Source organism: Cloeon dipterum, chromosome X (genome assembly GCF_949628265.1).
Source record: "Cloeon dipterum chromosome X, ieCloDipt1.1, whole genome shotgun sequence".
Taxonomy (NCBI): Eukaryota; Metazoa; Arthropoda; class Insecta; order Ephemeroptera; family Baetidae; genus Cloeon; species Cloeon dipterum.
This window is the reverse complement of record NC_088790.1, coordinates 18,014,721-18,029,341: the sequence shown is the minus strand read 5'-3', so window position 1 is coordinate 18,029,341 and position 14,621 is coordinate 18,014,721. Positions and strand designations below refer to the sequence as shown.

Here is a 14,621-nt window from a genome sequence, read left to right as displayed (position 1 = left end):
GACACATATGGGGGACTCACACTTTCCGCTCACTCACACTTATCGCTCTGATGGGAAGATTCAATGTTAATCCCTATCCTAGCGAGAAGTGTGAGTCGGGCGAAAATGGTGAGCCTGCCATAAATAACTTATATTCTGATGAAATCTCCTCACCACTTACCAGCTCCCTGTATTATCAATATCTTTTTTTTTTTTTTTTTTTTTTTGCTCTTTTTATCCTTGTCCGTCCGAGGACCGGGAAGGGCGCGCACTGCACTAGCACGAATGCTGAAACCCGGGTCCCAATAACACCGCGAACGGATAACATGGGCGCACCAGGCCGCACAGGGACCCAGCCAACCGAAGGGCCACTTGCCTCTGCACCGAGGACTGCATTGAAACGCTAGACATTCGTCCCGTGAAGCCAAATCACGCATGCTGGAAAGGTGCAAACCAGCAAGTAGCGAGTCGGCGCCGGTGCGCCTCCCAGCCCGTCGAGCAATTTGAGCAATTCGAGTCACTAAACTAACCACTTTTTGCCATCTCTGACATTGGGTAGCCAGTATTAGATCTCCGAACTGCTCAAATACCTCACATTGCTTTGACACTCCTGAGAGTGTCAAATATCTATGAGGGAAATTTATAACTGGCAGCACAAAATTTTTTTAGCGCCAGGCATGTTTCAGAATCATATATGTATATTTAATTATTAATTGTTCATCATTTTATAATTCAAAATAATACAGAAATTAAAAATATAAACATTTCTCAGCTAAAATCATTAAGAGCTGACAAGTGAAAACTAAAAATGAAATGACCTTGTTTTCATGCTGAGCACTGCGAAATCGAAGAAATTGTCATAGGATATCATGAGAAGTCCAGATTATGTCCCTTTGGTTAATATTTTCTTGTAAATAAAGTATCTTGAGTATTTTTCTGTTTCACTGGTTATTACAACATCGCCGTTTTTTGAACATATTTTATAGGTAATAATTATAGTACCGACCATTTTATTAGCACAATGACGATAGTGAAATACATGTTTTACATTTATTTATTCATTCGTCAGTATTGATAATGTTTTAATTTAAGACGATAGTCACACTATTTTCTATCATTGAAATGTTATATTAGTTAGGAAAATACCATTATGTTACTTAAGATCAAAGGAAAATATGAAGACACTTTGGTAAGCTTACATTTCTTAAAAGTTCTTGGAGTGAAAAAATCACAGTTAAAAATGTTTAAGTTTTAAGCACGATGTAGTCAACACATCAAGAGAATCAAGTTGATTTGAGTAAATTATAGAGTAATATTTCTATACAAATGTTCAGTAAAAAGATCTCACAAAGAAGTCATAGGTTGAGGCCTTATATTATACCTTAAAAATTGTAATAAAGCAAGTAGTTACCATTACAATTATTGACATTTTTATCATTGTAACATATTGATAAAATGTCAGTCTTCTAATCCATAACATGTAGTTTAAAGCTTTCAGCACATTAAAAATGGTAAATGTGGATGGAAAAAAATATTCACAAGACTGACAGGTACGTTTGTGACATAATAGGCAGTATATCAAACTAAATTTATAATGTTTGCGCTTTCCTGATAGCCAAATGTTTAGACGGTTTATCTTGAATTTTACTTAAATTAGCTTTGATTTCATTCAGTTGTCTTTGGACAAGAAATGCCTTTTTGAATTTAGTAAGCATTAAAAGCATTCAGATTTCTAACTTCTGAGCATAAAAAGGATCTTAAGCTGCACAATATAATAAACCCAACAGTTCAATGAAGTTATTAAGAACATCGCGAACTTAAGACATCTGTCTATAAAGGATATCTTTTCTTGGTGTTTCCCTTTTTTTCTGAGACTGCACATTTGTAGCTACTCCAATCCGCCAGAATGGAATAACAGAAGACAATAAATCTGGAATGAAAATATGGTATACTTAAGATAAATTGCATGTATACAGTGCAAAGAATTGTAAATATAAAACAACCTAATTATCAAATATTTTCATTATTAACATAGCTTCAAAACAGAATGGCATATAATTTTATTGATTTTGATAAACGCATTTTGAAGGCATAATTCGCATACTTACACTACGACGAGGAAAATTAGTAAAATTCTTCCTATAGTTTCATTGCTGATTTTGAGAGCACAAATTGTCCTATGGGGTCTGCTCATGTTTCTACCATCTTTTTCACCATCCGAAGAGCTGCCGCTATCACGACGTTTCTTGCTGTCCTTAGTGTCCTTGCTGATTGGAAAAGGGCTTGATCGGTCTGAAAGTTTGAACTGATAAAACCATGGTCTCAAATTTAATTAATAATAATATATACTTGGGGATGATGTCCATCCAATGTAGGTGTTGGTCCTTTTTTCGTTCGAGTCTTTTTTCGCTCCGTCCTTATGTTCTTCTTCATCATCATCTTTTTTGTGCGGAATTTCGACAGAAGAATCATGACGTCGGGAGGATTCGTCGGAAGGTTGCTCGTTGGCAGGAGACGAAGGGCGCACAGGGGTGGAAGGCCGTGGGGATTCGCTTTGGTTTTCTATTCCAGGCTCAAATTTGGCGATCAAATCAGCTTCCTCCATTCTAAGACAAAGCAGGACAATTTAAAATAATATGTGCATTTTTTGGTCCAAATCAGGGCCAGAATAATTGAAGAAAGCACCAATACTAAAAAAATAAGCTTTTAGATGTGTCCGAAACCGTTTTAAATTTATCTAGTTAGTAAGATTATGAGTATTTGCGCAAGTTTGCGAAAAGTGGTGAAAAGATTAGAATAGTAGGAAAGAGGTGTTGAAAATTTCGCGAATTTTAACATATTGAAGATTTAAGTAGGGCGGCCCTTTTCGAACCTAAAAAACGACTAAACGTTGCAGACACACAAAATTTTGCGATTTTCGTAAAATCCAGAAATATTGCTAAAAAAAATTGTTATCTTTAAATGATAATTTTATTATTAAATTTTAGGTACGAATAAAATTAAGGCTCCATAGTTTTTATCCTTTTTATCATATTCGAATCAAATTTAGGTGCACCTAGATAATAAAATAATGGGCGCTAAAAGTTGTTATATCCTAAATTTTATGCTGACAATCCATCCAACACAAAAGGCTATATAACTGCAAGACTCGGAATTAAAAAAAGATAATTATATAATATTTTGCAAGACAATAATCCCAAGATAAAAAAATACGAAAATCTGGGCGTCATGTCGCGTCGAAACACCTTTCTGATTTGGCAACTAAACCTTACACATATTCCCCCATATATGGATAGCGCACCAAAGCTGATTGAAAAATGCTATGAATAAAAATATCACAGGCTTAATCTACACTTTTCCGCGTTTTCCAGAGTAAAACATTGATCAAAAAGCTAAATTTTTCAAGCACTGAATTGAAAAACTCACATCAACTTGGTTGACAGCAGCAACAATAACAATGAAATTCCTTTCCTCCTGCACGCCTCTCTGTTTCTCGTGAGAATCGTGCGAGTCGAAAGGAGGAGCCGAAAAACGCACCCATGAAGAACGCAGCAGCACGCCAACACACACCACAGCACAAGTCTGCACGACTGCGCCATCTATTCTGTGGGTTGCATACACCGCGAAACAGCAGGCGAAGAGAAGCTGACTGGAGCCGCCGCCGGTGCACATGCACCCACCCTCGCACTGCCCTGCTTTTGGTGCTTATGCCTCGACTGACTGTCTGTGCACCCGTCTGCCTGTCAGGCGGCTCGCAGCCGTTGCTGCTACCCCCCTTGGATTTGACACTCTTTTGTAAAGAAAAATAAAGAGCGGATGAGCTTTTATAGTCTGTTTAAATAATACACATGCAATTTCGCGCTTAGAATTATCGAAGTTTACATTGAAATATCTGAATAAAATATGTTTACTTATCAAACTTGGCGGAAATAAAAAAATGTTTTAATTTGAGTTAACATTTTAAAGGGTCGAGGAGGATTTTGTTAATAATAAAGAGTTTAAATTGTATGCTGACGTGGAGGAATATCATGTTTTTATTGAGGCGGAATAATTCATTCAGTATTTGTATTAGAACATTTGGTTGCATATCAGAGCCAATCTAAAAGTTTTTGCGAATTTGAAATATTTATTATGGAAAAGATAGATGCATGGGTCACTATTCCATATTTAAAATGCCTAAGGGTACGCCCGGGTGTCTATAAAAGTGAAATTTGAATAGGAAAACGACCTTGTACGTTTTTCAGTGATATAATACTCGGGAGGCATTTCGTCAGCAGTGCCTAACCAACGAAATCACCACAATAGCAATTTGCAGGGGATGCTGCTTCACTGGCCGTGAAAAACAGCAACTATGTGAAATATAGACGAACTGTTTTTGCTTAACTACTTTCAATCGTGTCTGGGTCATCAAACGAAATAAATTAATTAAGTTGAAATTCCCACTAAGAATCGCGTTAAGACGTTCAAATCAATGAAAATCATAGACACCCCGCAAATTTGAATTGGATGAGATAGGATTAGATTGATTTTCTATAGGAATAAATTTTTGTTGGACTAGTATTTTCGAATGCAAATATTTAATGTTTTTCCATGCAATGTAGAGCATTATTGTGACACAAAAACTTGTTGGATGAAAATAAATGGAGTTTTTAAGTAAACGAGGAATGTAGTGTGTCCTCATTGAATAAGATAAAAAATGTTACAACAAAACAATTATTGAAAAGCTGACGTTTTTCCTTCGAAAAATAAATAATGTTGAAAATAATGCGACAGTTTTGTAGCAAAAGCGTCGATTTCGGGCCTGCCACGCCGAATTTCTCGTAAAAAATCTACCAGGATTTTACACAAAATTCGAATTTTGAGAAGAAAATAAAAAGTTTTAAAAATGTGCATTTTTCGTAAAATTCTAACGTTAGCCTTTGAGGAAATTAAATATTATTTGAAACATGCATAAAAATTAGACCTATAACCTTGATACAATTGCAAAGTCGTAGATGACATTTTTTAGTACAAATCGCAAGTATGTAGCTATTTTAGAACTTATAAGGTATCGTGATTTTTTTTTTAAAAAATAATATCTATTAAAAAGTGCCAAAACTTCCGGAATTTTCAACATTTAATGCCTCCATATTTTGGCAACTAAAACCTCTCACCTAACCTTGGAACGTATGTGAAATTAAAAAATATGAGAGGCTGCATAATTTTTTTTGTTTTTTGAAGTGGAAATTTACGCTCGGTTTAAAATGTACCTGACTTGCATGGTCTTTTATATTGAAGATCACACGTGGATGATTATTTGTTGATAAAAAGCAAAAAGGGTGCGCGTTTAATAGTTAATGTTTCAGTGACATTCATATAATCTCCATTAATACCATCTTTCAGACCGTTTAAAGAAGTCATTGAGAGGAAATTATCTATATTTCTTTGCCGCGAATTTCACTTGGGTTTGTTTCGTTTGTCCTGCAGATAAAATAATGCTATAGATATAATTTTTTTATCTTACAAGGCCAAGGTCTTGAGATTAGCGGCGAGAAGGTTGAATTATAAGCTGAAGTGATGTATAACATTGTTACTGCGTTATATGCAAAGAAAAATCCGCGGATTATTTACTCCATGAGCATGTGTTAGGTAAACTCATTGTCAGAGGCTGTGGCAAGAAGCAAGAAGCCATATTAAATATATAATATATAGTTTTCCATCACACAAGAGAAGCAAATAAGTGGACGCGCAGTGTTATTTTTGCCGGTTCGTTTTTTATGCAGCCATGCTTTGAAATCTTTGTGGAACTCACCACCTGAGCAATTAAAATTTAAAGGAAAAAATAATAATATGAGGCGGAACAAAAAAAGCCTGATTAAAAACCTTCGAATTTTTAGTCTCATTCAAGAATATTATGTTTCCTCAAATTTAGTATAGTAATAAAAATAAAAATTAAGGTGAACAGAACACAAGCAAAATAAAAAATAAAAATTCTTGTCATTCAGGTATTTCTGTCGTCTGACGTGATCCGCGCTGAGCGGACATAGCTGCATAAAATTCGCTAAGCCACCAAAAAAGGAGTGTATTTGCCCACATGTTATACCACAGTAGAAACATCACTCGGGAAATCCCGCACAAAACAACCCTGGTATATTTTCGACCACGTAACAATGCAAACTTCCATATACACGACTCACTATATAAATAGTCCACGCAGAAAATCAATCGGCGCCCATAAAGCAGTATTTTCGCGTACAAAAACCAGGAGAGTGGGGCAAGAGCGGTGAGTATGTGTGTGTGCGAAAAGCGAAAATTCGCGAGCCGAGCGGTAGCGCAAACGGCGCGCGCCAAATCGCGTTCAACCCCCCCCCCCTCCCCCGCTGCTCCCGAGCATGGCCGAGGGAGCTGCAAGGGGTGTGACAGCCGCCGGGGAAGAGGGGGATTCAAGGGCGCCACCCCCTAGTCGAGAAATCGGCGGCCAACCCTTGATTCGGCACAGGGTGAAATCGGCCGCCAACTGACCACGAGGAGACAAGCCAGGCGGCCATTTGTCCAGCTCTAGTTAGCTCGTTGATCGCACTGATCGCAGTGCCGGGCTGCTGCTGCTGCAGCAGTTCGGTCGGTGCTCTCGTTCAAGGACAAGGTTAAAGTCACGACCACGCACGAGCTGGCGCGCCGAACAGCCACGAGACGGTCGGAGGGGGTCCCTCCGCCAGCCGCCCGCCTGCCCGTCCGCCCGCCTGCTCACAACAGCGTTTGCTTTCGGAAAACCAAACTCGGGCCGCCCGCCTAAAGGTGTGTACAGCTAAGTCGGGGCAGCTGCGTGCGGATACTTAAGCGCCGGACTCCTTGCCACCCTTGGTCAGCGGACATACAGGCCCGACCAGCGTTGCGGACGATGTGATTGGCCGCCGAATTCGTCGCCCTGGGTGAGTTTCGGCCGACGTTGCTTCCCGCCGGCCTCATACACGCGTGTTTGTTTTGGTCCACCGTTTGTCACTCTCGGCGGAAAGAGTGAGAGTGAAAGTGAATCGCGCGCGAGCGACTCCTCTTGTTTCGGACTCGCCTTCCGCCTCAGCCGGCTGACCTCGGCGCGGATCACATTCGCGAATTCGTTTGTGTGAGAGAGTTTCTATCTGGAGATTATTTTTCGGTTGACCTTGAGGTGCTGCAGCCGTCGATCCTTCCTCCCGACGTTTCAGCTCGCGCGACTCACGGAAAATTGCTCGAATTAACCCTGTGCGGCCTTGACTTTGTTTACGTAGCCTAGGTGCGGGCCCGCATTATAAATTTTCGCACAGCCGGAAAAACCTTTTTCGCCGAGAGTGGAGGTCAGCTTGGAAAGAGCCAGCCGGTTTCCCTCTCTGAATTTTAAGTGCTGCTCGAGCACACAGCACGTACTTTGCTTTGCTCGTTCAACTTGACGCCTGCAATTATTTATATTTCGGCGAAACACACTATCCTTCTCGCTTTTAACTCGCAAATTACCACTTACACACTTTTCTCGCGATATAAACTACTCGGCAAAAATATTTCCCTATATGAGTCGATATGCATTGATTGCTCGGTGCAAGCGGTGCGAGTGACATAAGCCTCGCAATACGCCAGAGTATAATTCTCATAACTCCACGTTTCGGGTTTCCAAGTGAGTCAGATAATCTGCAATCTGAGCTCGGAAGTAACGCTTGCTCTCCCGAGGATATGCAGCAGACCTGTTTTGGTTCTCGTTTTAATTTTTTTGCTAAAACTTTGTTGCATTCGGGTCCTCATCTGATACTCCAGTTTCACTTGCGAATTTTGATCCACATCTTGACGGCAGTATGTACAAGTTGCGTGCGTCTCAATGATGACCTTGCTTGTCCTGCACTGCGTTTGTTGACCTCTATTTTCATAACGTGCTGGCAAGGGCCCCTTATCAGTAGCATTTCTTTCCACTTCTGTGTGTCAAGAATTGAACGCCGCGGCTCTAACAGATAATTTCCATTCTTCGTGTCATTAGCTGTTTGTGTGTTTGATAATAGGGTCTGTTTATACGTTTTAATATACGGTTCCATTTCCGATTTTCTTTTTCACTGCCGGCGTTAATCGAACCACTGACAAGGTGACTCCGCGCAGATTTTTAGAGCGGAATATACAATCGGCAGTTGCATCACCTCTCTGAAGCCGTGGAGAAAGAATCGCTCCGCAGCTGCATGTAATATAGAAAGTATATAAATGATGTGATGTGTTACGAGAGTGATTATCAGTCTTGCCGCCTTAAGATGATTAAATAGCTGAATTGAAAATAATTAACTAGTCTCTTGAATATTTAATATTATCAAGACCCATTATTTGTTTTTTTTAAGATAAAATTGGTTAGTGTTATTTAAAAAAATATTTCAATTATTCTAATTATCAATCATAAATTTTTCAATGTAAATATTTTCATCCCGTTTTAATGTTGATTTCCTTTTATACAAAATATATTATGCAGACTGCAGAGCTGGTTGTTTTAGGTATATATTTCACCAAAAAATGTATTACATTAATATACAGGAGAAATTCAATATAAAAAAGCATTCGATAGAAGCAACCACCATATTAAAACGAACGTAATTCTGGAATTACAAGTTACAAGTCTTAAACATTTATCTATTTAGTCATGCTTCTGACCTTTTTACAATCTGATTTCAGGACCTTCAAACAAAACTCTTATCACACTTAAAAGTGAGAATCGTCGTCGCGCGGAGAGCATTTGCCCGCGACCCACGATTGCCAACGCACTCCTGCTGCAGCAGCAATTGTCTGCTGGCCGCCGTATTATGGTGCTGACCCAGCAAATAGTCACCAGTTCTACGATGTTGCCTCCACCCGCCCCAACCTCCCGAGCACCCAAACTTTCGGCCATCAAGAACGAGCCCGGTCAGAACGACGAGGAAGCGCCTCCGCCCATCGGTGGACCAGTTCTTGAAGAGGCCACTAGCTCCATTCCTGATCTCGGTGAGTACAAAACCGCGTCTCCGGCAGTTTATATAATTGGTTGACTCCAGTTCACTTTTTTTTTGCATTGAACTAAGTTTGAAATATTTTCTCGCGTCTTTTATGTGAAGCGACAATACTTAAAAAATCTTGAAACAGCATTAACATAGCATTATACATATTTGGCTCTAGGGACATAATTATATTCAAACTCAGGTCTTGCGTACAGCTCATAACAAATTATATTTGCTTACCATGCTGGATAGATTTTGGCAAGTAAAAAAGGAGCTTGCCTTGATTTATATTACGAAAGCGAAAACTGGTTTTTAATGGCGAATCTGCGTTGGCTGAGAATAGACCAGATTGAATTAAATCTTCTTTATTTCTGGACTAGATTTGTATTACATCAAGCAAAATGCGTCTTCTCTCGATCTTGACAGAGCAATATCATATAAATCAGTTCACCTCTAAAACCGAAAGTTTTTGATCCTTATCTGTGAAGGCCCCAAATTATTTACTGCTTATCACCTCAAGCGATTGGAGTTTGAAAAGAAACCAAAATACCAAAGAAACGTCCACGCATTATTGCTCTCACTTGCGTCTTAGTTCCATTTGCCCTCGAATAATGTGGACGGATGGTTTAATTGACATCACGTGACCCTGGTGGCTTCTAATTCGAGATAAAGCCGCGAAGGGATTGGAAGTCAAGGTCGTGGACTTGAGGCAGGAAGAGGAGCAGCGAGGAAACTGAGTAAACACGTCAAACATGTCGGATAGGCGTGAAGGAACGTTGACCAAGCCAAGGGAGAATTCGCCCGCGGAAAGAATTTAAGAATTTTCGGTCGCTTTGAAAGGACCTCTTCTGAAATAAGGAGCCTGTGGTTCAATGACCCTATTCTCGAAAGAAAAATAATAAACCAGCAGCAGCGGCAGCAGTGGCGGCGAGGCTGTGCCGCGAGCGAGCAACCTCCATGGTGGCAGGCAGGCCGTGAAAGAAGAAGAGGCAGTAACCTTGAAAAATATTATGTGAGAGGGGCGGACGCGGGTTGTAGAAAAAAGGAAACCGACGGCAGTGAAAGTGAAACTAATAATAATAGGGCCGTTGAGTTTGGCTGAAAGGGAGAGCGTTTTTGTGCCTGCTCCACTTATGGGTCATGTGTGCGGGGGAGCAGGTAAACAACCTCAGGATGTGGCGTGTCAGGTGACAAAGGTCACTCACTGCTCCACCGTCAGCACAATTTTCCTTCCCCGCATGTGGTCTGGCAAACGGCCGTGGGCAATCTTGAGGCGTTCAATAATTCCTGTTTTTATATTTTTTCTCTAAGCTTCTTGGGAAAAATGGAATATTACAGAGCTATCTTAAAGTCTTTTGATCTATAATCACAACCCTCCTACCATTGAATAGATCTGGCATGTTTCAACAAGAAACGAGAATGGATCGTATTGTCAACAAAATTTCTTGTGAAATAACATGCTCTCCTTGTTCTATCTCTCTTTTTTGACAAAATTTCCCTTTTAATTCAAAGTATTCCAGATTTAGCTATTTTTCACTAAGAAGAAAATCCAGAAAATGGCAATAGACAAAATTCAATGCAAGCTTTTGTTAAGGGAAGGTCAGTTCAAAGATATAAAAAACCTAAAGAAGTAGCAACTAAAAAGGTTCTCAACAAAAACCAGTCGTCGTTGTCGCCAGAAACTTAATCTCAAGTCATTTAAGACCCTAAGGTAAAGGATCGATTTAACTTTTTGAGCCAAGTATGGCGATTTTGTACACTCACAATCAATTCTATATAACGCCCCTCGGAAACACACTGAATCACAATCAACTCGCGCGTGTTTCGCCGCAACACCATTTTTAGTTAATAATTTGTGTGCTCACTGCTGGCACATAAATGCAGGAGTGGTCATCATTAATGGTCGACTTTTTATCTGACAGCACCGAATTTATGGAATCCACGTACCACGGTCAGACCACATCCCAAAATGTTGAATTGTAGCTAGCTGCGATATTATTACACTGGCAGGGGGCGGAAGGAAGTTGTCGCTGGTCGAAGAGAGAGAAAAAAGCGTTTCCAGGGTCGCTTTCTGTATCAAGCGATGGGTAACAACGGCGCGCGCGTGAGTAATAACGAGAATAAAAATGCGCCTAACCTTGACACTGTTATCCAGTTCCTATCCGGCCCCTGTTCATTTACCATGTGCATATATTATTCTAATATTACCGCGCGTATATTTGTTGAACAAGAGTGCAGCAGCAATATTGCACTGAAGGGGTTACATAGCCAGGTGCGAACGCCGACAGGGAGTGGGAGGCGCTAATCGGGTCCGCACCATGTGCTTTCCGCTGTAATTTGGGATCGGAATGGATTATGGCCACCAAATACCAAATGAATGCAAGTAACCTGCATCGTGGAGGTTGTTTTTATGATAAATTTTACTCTGACGTATGATTGTTATTGTAGTCGTGAAAATTATAATTTTAAAGAGCAGCCGCATTTTGCATTTCTCAAGCGTGGAGCTGCACGTGCTATCTCCATGGAAAATGCGAAGAAAAAACGTTTTCCTGCTTGACTATAATTGCCATAATTCCGCGAAATTTTCTAGCGCCGACACGGCTCAAGGCCTCGTGAATCGCTTTTGAAAATAAAAAGTGCCTTTGGAGGGTTATAAGTGTGTATATTTTTCTGTTATGACTTTCCAAAAAAATCGCAAATAAACATTTTCACGTTAGAGAAATAAAAGACTTGTCTTATCCTTTTTATTTGCATTTTTTGGCCTGTAGAAGCATTGGAAACTCATGGTTAGCAAGTGAACAGGGCATTGTGTGTTCTTTGGAGTGGCGAGATCTTGAGACCTAGATCGTAGATTATGAGTGAGTGCCTGGATGCATAGTGGGGTGTTGCAGTTCACCCTGTGACCTCAGTCTGTGTCAGATGTCTGCTCTGGCGCTGCGCAAATACTGACTGACCCAGACAGCCAGAGCAGCGCACTCAATTTGAGCGCGCTGCACCAGACATCTTTTTTGCATATAAATATCTAGTAATTGGAGCCGGTGCACCCGGCCAAAGCAAGTGGGTCGGTCTGGCGGTGGGCGGGTGGGGGAGGGAGAGAAGTCCCACCCTACCGGAGGGTAAAAGTTGCTTTCGCGGGTTGGCATCGCAGCCCGGTTTTTCGCCGGCCGGCTTTTCCTGACCCAGTTGCTGGCTGGCACGCCCGCCCGCCCGGGTTTCGGTCCAGCGCGGGGTGTGTTGTTTGTGTGCGGCGGTGCACACGGGCGGACATGCGCGCCAGACACTGTGGAGAACACGGTGGTGCATTGAGGCAGCCACCAGGGTCAATGGCGTGACCTCGTTCCGCAGCCACCGCCGCCGCCGCTCGCGGACCGGCCACCAAGCTGCAGTCGGTCTGCACGCGAAAAGCGCACCCCACCCCTCTAACAAGCTGCAAGACGGAATTTTGCTAAATCAGACCTCAAGGAAGAGAGATAGATAACAATTATCAACAATCTGCATATATGCATCTTATATTTTAGTTTGTCCCAGTAGAAACCGAAATTTACCAAGTTGGCCCATATCATAAATAAATGCGCTTTCCAACGCTTACTGCTGATGATGCAAAAGTGGGCCTTGCAAAAAGAGTCTCCTGCCGGTGGTTTGCACGCGGCTGTTTGTTGTCAAGCTAATTTTTGCTTTGCCGTTGGCGTGCGGTGCGCCTCGAGGGCCCCATCACGGTCAAATTTTCGTGCCTTATCAGCCACTTGAGCCTACCTATTTCACGGCCTCTGCCTGCCCACGACATCGCGAATTTTATTTTCCTACATCGAGGAAAAACGTGATTGATGGTCTCCTGCGACTTGCCTGCATAACAGTCGTCTTTTTTTCTTGCTCTGAAGGTAAAATAATTAGGCAGTTGATAAATTTTGTGGTGGCTTAACGAGACTTCATCAGATAGACGTGTTCCACCTACATCGCCAACATTAGGACAATTTTGCAAGGCTACTTGATATTTTGCCAGAACGGCCTCCACCGATTTCCGATAGGCAACGTCATTGCTGCGAATTTTCAAAGCCGGAGATCATTTTCACGGACGCACCTCGAGCAATGCGCTTGACAATGGCCGTGGCAGCGAGCGGAGGCCGGCCGGCCAGCCGACCTCGGCCAGACGCTTTGTCTCATCCTCAGCGCGATCGCGCTGCTTTATCATCATTATCGGGGACGGAGATGCTCTTTGCCGGCGCACCACCGGCAAGGCCGCGCTCACACTTACTCACCTACATACAAACCGCCGCTCAAGGTGCTCTTCATTCATTAAGAGCGCGGCCGGACGGGATAAAAAAATTGGCATAATCCGTCTGGGGTGTTCGAGGATGGCTTCTCTCTCTCTCTCGCTCCTTTCTTTTTTTCTTTCTTTTCTCTCCCGCTCTCCAGTGCATGCAGGGGGGCCTGCAATATCGACCCGTCTGCATGTCTCGCCGCCGGTCGGCCGCCGCCCCGCTCTGCAACGCCCACGCCCTCGCGCTTCCCCTCGACGGGCCTCGCTGCACCCCGCGAGGGAAGACGCGGACGGTGCATCCGCCGGTGCGCGCGCACTCGGAAATGCACCCCGCCGAAATTGTTTCTGGCTCTAAGTGTGCATTTATACACGTACCTGCCCCGCGCTATCGACCCAAGTGCACACACGCAAGAAACGCAGCCCCTGCCCGCGCTGCTGCAGCCCGAATTTCCACGCGGCTCTCGCGAGCTGCATTCTGGCTGGGGTGCGGAAAAGAAGCCCCGGGGATGGATTTTCCTCCCCCTCGGTCCAAGTTTCGAGACCAATGGGTCGATTTTGGTGCAACGGCCGCACTGCAGCGACGCCTTTGATGCCTTTGTTGCAGTTGTTGCCACCCTTTCGAACGGGCTGCGTCTTATTGATCATAAAAAAAGTATTTAATTAGCTGAATGCCACAGTATTGCTGTTTGATATTTGCAAAACTGTTTATGTGGGGCAGCCGGTCGGGGAGATAAAAGTTTCCAGCTTGCACAAGTTAAGCGCTTTTTGCGAAATTCGCATCAGCCTAAGTGGCAGATCCGCCAAGCCGCCGGATGAGCGCAACTCTCGAAATAGAATGCGTTCTCGCGCGAGGCACTTCACGCGCCCTTGTACTTGAAAGTACGCGGCTTTTATTGTACACAGAGCGACGCGCAGCCGGTGCCCTACACAGAGCTGCCCAGCAACCTTTGCAACAATGCTCGTCACTATCAGCAGATGGCCAAATTTTGGCGTAAAATCAAGGTTCCGCCGCCGACCAATTGGCGAGATAAACACAGAGAGCTGCAAAGTTTCATGGCTGGCACTGTGGAGATAGCAAACGCAGAGTGCGCCTTGACAAATGTTAGTGTCTTTGTGCAGATAATGACGCTCCGATTTAGTGACACTTTCAATGTCAAATATAACGCATAGCGTAATAAAACCATCATTCGCAGTTTTGAGCAAAAAATCTGAAATCCGGAAAGTAAACACGTTAAAAAGATAATACAATCTCTGACGAAACTCTCAGGCTTTTAAAAATGAAAAACATCAATTATTTTCCCAAAACATCAAAGACTATTGCCAGCTTTAGAATTAAATTCACACATAGATGAGCTAAAATCACCAAGGGACTGTAATGCGTCGAAACTAATTTCCAGATAGATACACTCAATACTGTTGTGCGTTTCTAGCAA

At 42.4% G+C, this 14,621-nt stretch overlaps 2 protein-coding genes across 3 annotated transcripts in view; one reads left to right on the top strand and one right to left on the bottom strand.

Annotated features, from left to right (window-relative positions):
• Positions 1-663: 663 nt before the first annotated feature.
• LOC135946187 (uncharacterized) lies at positions 664-6,534 on the bottom strand. Of its 2 annotated transcripts, none has more exons than XM_065494280.1 (4): positions 6,442-6,534; positions 2,329-2,585; positions 2,088-2,271; positions 664-1,909 (listed from the first exon to the last, which is right to left on the bottom strand). In XM_065494280.1, the coding sequence occupies exons 1-4, from the start codon at positions 6,504-6,506 to the stop codon at positions 1,810-1,812; spliced, it is 606 nt and encodes a 201-aa protein (XP_065350352.1). In that variant the 5' UTR covers positions 6,507-6,534; the 3' UTR covers positions 664-1,809. The 2 variants fall into 2 exon arrangements, 1 of the variants encoding a protein (XP_065350352.1); XR_010575496.1 differs by lacking the exon at positions 6,442-6,534 and adding an exon at positions 3,406-3,809 and having other exon boundaries at positions 677-1,909.
• Positions 6,535-6,692: 158 nt separating this feature from the next.
• Positions 6,693-14,621, top strand: part of LOC135946185 (ecdysone-inducible protein E75-like) — a 37,821-nt gene continuing 29,892 nt past the window's right edge. Inside the window, exons 1-2 of the mRNA XM_065494269.1 lie at positions 6,693-6,887; positions 8,632-8,937. Of these exons, the coding sequence (XP_065350341.1) occupies positions 8,760-8,937 (178 nt within the window). The 5' untranslated portion in view covers positions 6,693-6,887; positions 8,632-8,759. The remainder of the gene's footprint in view (positions 6,888-8,631; positions 8,938-14,621) is intronic.